This window comes from Theobroma umbraticum, unplaced genomic scaffold (assembly GCF_002168275.2).
Source record: "Theobroma umbraticum cultivar Fairchild unplaced genomic scaffold, ASM216827v3 scaffold_146.0, whole genome shotgun sequence".
NCBI classification, from domain to species: domain Eukaryota; kingdom Viridiplantae; phylum Streptophyta; class Magnoliopsida; order Malvales; family Malvaceae; genus Theobroma; species Theobroma umbraticum.
Genome location: NW_018397265.1, coordinates 351087 through 354625, shown reverse-complemented (window position 1 = coordinate 354625; position 3539 = coordinate 351087). Strand labels below are relative to the sequence as shown.

The following is a 3539-nucleotide window of genomic DNA, read 5'->3' as shown; positions in this document are numbered from 1 at the left end:
ATACACCAATTAATTTAAATTTTTTGAAAAATGTCTTTTCGCATTCCGGATGGAATTGAAACCATTACTGAGGGATTTTGACTATCAACACCAATGGAAGTGGCACCCAAAATGAATGGACATGGCCTACATTACCAACGGATATGACCATCGGTGTTAATTTGGATCATCAATTTTGTTCTCGATGATTTGCCGATTGTCTAATACTATTACTGACCAACGCAAGCGCTAATGAAATTGACGAATTCTTGATGCAATTTTCCATTATCAACAAATGTAGCTTTACTGACTACCATATCACACTTTATAGGCTTGGTTTTTCTTAATTACACTTGAGAGGGATTTTCCCAAGAAAAAAGCAAACTCTAAAGTGTAGTTAGTTACCGCTACACAAGGCTGCTACGTTAACATATTCTTATGAACATGCCCCGACAAAGATCATTGTGCAAGGCAAAATCTGAAATGTGCAAACAAAGATTGAAATAATAATCATAATCTCAGTGACTTTCACTGCTAGTTTGCTCGATCTCTTGTATCCTTCTCAAAACTTGGCTCATCTTTGGCCGCTTCTCTGGTGCCACGTCTGTACATTCCAAAGCTAGTTCCGTGAGCTTCAACATATCATCGTGTGCCTCTCTTGCAGCTACAATCTCTACGTCCAATATATCAGTCGACCAATCATTGTTAGCTACAGCTCTAACCCACTCCGAAAGGCCATCAGCTCTATTGTCATGATTTCCCCCGGAAATTTCATCTCCAGGGATCCTTCCAGTTATGATCTCTAGTAAGATAATACCAAAGCAATACACGTCGGCTTTATGCGTTAGCTTTTTTGCTTGAGAGAATTCTGGGGATCTGGCAATGGCTAGCCTTTCTAAGGATTTTCGAGATGGTAGCAATGGGTAATATCCAAAATCCGTGACCTTGGAATGGTAGTTTTGGCTTTGGCGATGGATGAGAACATTGGAAGACTTGAGATTGGCATGAGGCACCTTGTGAGAAGGTAAGTATTGGTGAAGAAAATTCATACCCATTGCTACACCTTTGATTATAGCCAGTCTTGTAGTCCAATTTAATGGTACTCTTCCGGCGCCTCTATTTTCTGGCATATATCCACAGAGTTTTGCGTCTAACTTAATTATATTGTTGTGTAATCTTGTGGAAAAATTAAAGAAAAAAATTGATCAAGAAGAAAATGAAGGGATAAGAACTAAAACTCACCATGCAATAACTCAAACAAGTTGCCATTAGGTATGAATTCATAGATTATCAGTTTCTCCTCCTTGGAATTGTAGAAAGAAATGATCTGTGCCAGGTTTTCATGCCTAAGCTTTCCTAGCAACTGCATCTGCTGGACAAATTCCTTCTTGCTCAAGCTATTCATGCTTTTAACTCTCTTCACCGCAACAACAAGTCCTGATTCCAACGTCGCTTTATATGTAGTGCTTAATTTTCCCTTGCCTAAGACTTCTGCCGATGCCCTTAGCAAATCATCCAAGTCAAAAACTGGTATATTCTTGTCAAAAAATTCTAACTCAACCCTTCTTTCTGGATCCTCCGCTCTTTGAGAAGAAGGCATTCTTTTCTCTGCCAACTCTATACAAGTGTCACCTGTTTGTGGAGGAAAATAAGAGAAAGGAAGAAAGATGTCAAATTGAACATCATTTTCCCCCAAGCAAAAGATAATGCTAATACACTGAGCCAAACAAGATGGTGTGCTTTCAACAGAAGCTGACGATTCCGAATATGTCTTAAGAAAGGGAATCGGGTAGGAAACATAACCTTCAAAATTGTTTTAATTAAAATTAAAGTTTCCAAATATGTGATGTCAAATATATCGTTCTTGTACATACCTGCTTTTTTCCTTTTAGTCGTTTCCTTCCTTTGCACCCTCTTATAATAACATAAGAAAACGAAAATGACCACAAAAGGAACCAGGACAGATACTGCCACGATCAAAGCTAAATTCCGTGCGTCAAAACTCTTCTTGCTGCTGTCCGGCGGTGATGGAGTCGGTGTAATGGGTGGGTTAGGTGGGACTGGACATTTTTTCTCTAAAGGATTGCCGCACAGACCTGAGTTCTGTTGATAAGAGCTCTCAGGGAACCTTTGAAGAACATCGGTCAGAGGAATTGGGCCCTGAAGGCTATTATAAGAGACGTTGAAAGCTACCAAGTTTTGTTGATTGAAAGGCGGAATCTCTCCTTGTAGATAATTCTGTTGCAGCTCAATCTTCTTCAGGTTGGCAGTTGAATGTAATCAAAAGGGATTGAACCCGTAAACAGATTATGCGAGAGGAAAACATATTCCAAGTGTATTAGATTTGTCAGATTCGGAAGTGGTCCGAAAACTGAATTGTTTCTGAGGCTTAGTTTAGTCAAGAAAGATATGTTCTGTAGAAATGCAGGTGGCAGAGATCCTGTTAGCTGAATTCCATCAAGGACGAGACGCACGACATGTCCATCTGAACAAGCAATGCCACCCATCTGCTTTGATTGTTCATACAAGGAGGCCCCGTCCAATTTGAGTGCAATTTTGGAGAAGCAAGAGAATCCCTCAGTTGCAGCAAAGCATCTCGCTCAATCGGGTAGTAATTACCTATAATAGGTATTAAGGCAAGGACACTGGTGCACAATGCGATTGATGAAAGCAGTGACAAAAGGAGATTAAGAGCTAAATTCATGGCGGCCGTTTGGATCGGAGAAATGATTAAGTGAAGGGCTTTTACCTCGTCGGTCATCCGAAGAAAATCGATGTTTGGGAGAATGGAAACTCCATTGCATAAAGTCATACCTTTCTTAATTAGCATATCATGAATATTATTGGTTGACGAAGTTTGCAAAGCAGGCTCGCTAAGATCCCATTCTGTTTGGCCGAAATCCGGAGACAACAAAGAGTTCTTGGCGATTTTAATACCATGTGACACCTTTGACTTATCAATTTTCTTGCGGACGCTGGGCTCATGACATTTCCAATTTTCCTCTTCTTTTATATTTGATTTTTGTACTGTTTTCCGGTTGACGTGAAAAATAGACTAGAGTTTAGCTGCCATGACGCTACGTTCAGGCTTGACGACAATCTTTATATAAATAAATAAATAAATGAATTCTGCTGGAACATGTCGTGGGAAGCAAAGAATATCAAAGGTCCTAAGAAAAGATGGCTGGCGCCTGCAACAACTGTAAGTTTCATTACAAAAATGCATCACCACTACTTGAAAATTACAGCTCAACACACAATTTAATTATACATATTATAATATAAATAAAGGTTGGTACGTGTAGGTATATACAGATTCGCTGGGCTAGAAGTTTTCTGCCAAGTCTAATGTCCAAAAGCTGCCAACTTCTATATATATTTCGATCCACACTCTCTTATAGGACGCAAGTGTCATACGCATTGTTAGGGTTATTTTGGCAATTTAAAGGAAAGAAAATCTCCTGCCCTAATGGGTGCCCTTTTTCTGCCCTTCAAAAATATTATGGGATGGGTAGTCTCACTGGTAATGATACTAAGGCTCTTTTGGTTTCAAAACTCAT

At 39.5% G+C, this 3539-nt stretch overlaps 1 protein-coding gene across 1 annotated transcript; it reads right to left on the bottom strand.

Annotated features, from left to right (window-relative positions):
- Positions 1 to 497: 497 nt before the first annotated feature.
- LOC110422777 (putative leucine-rich repeat receptor-like protein kinase At1g68400) lies at positions 498 to 2791 on the bottom strand. The gene is given in 5 exon segments (XM_089784605.1): positions 498 to 1102; positions 1222 to 1611; positions 1854 to 2243; positions 2246 to 2482; positions 2485 to 2791. Coding segments are annotated over 5 exon segments (1929 nt in total).
- Between the last annotated feature and the right edge of the window lie 748 nt (positions 2792 to 3539).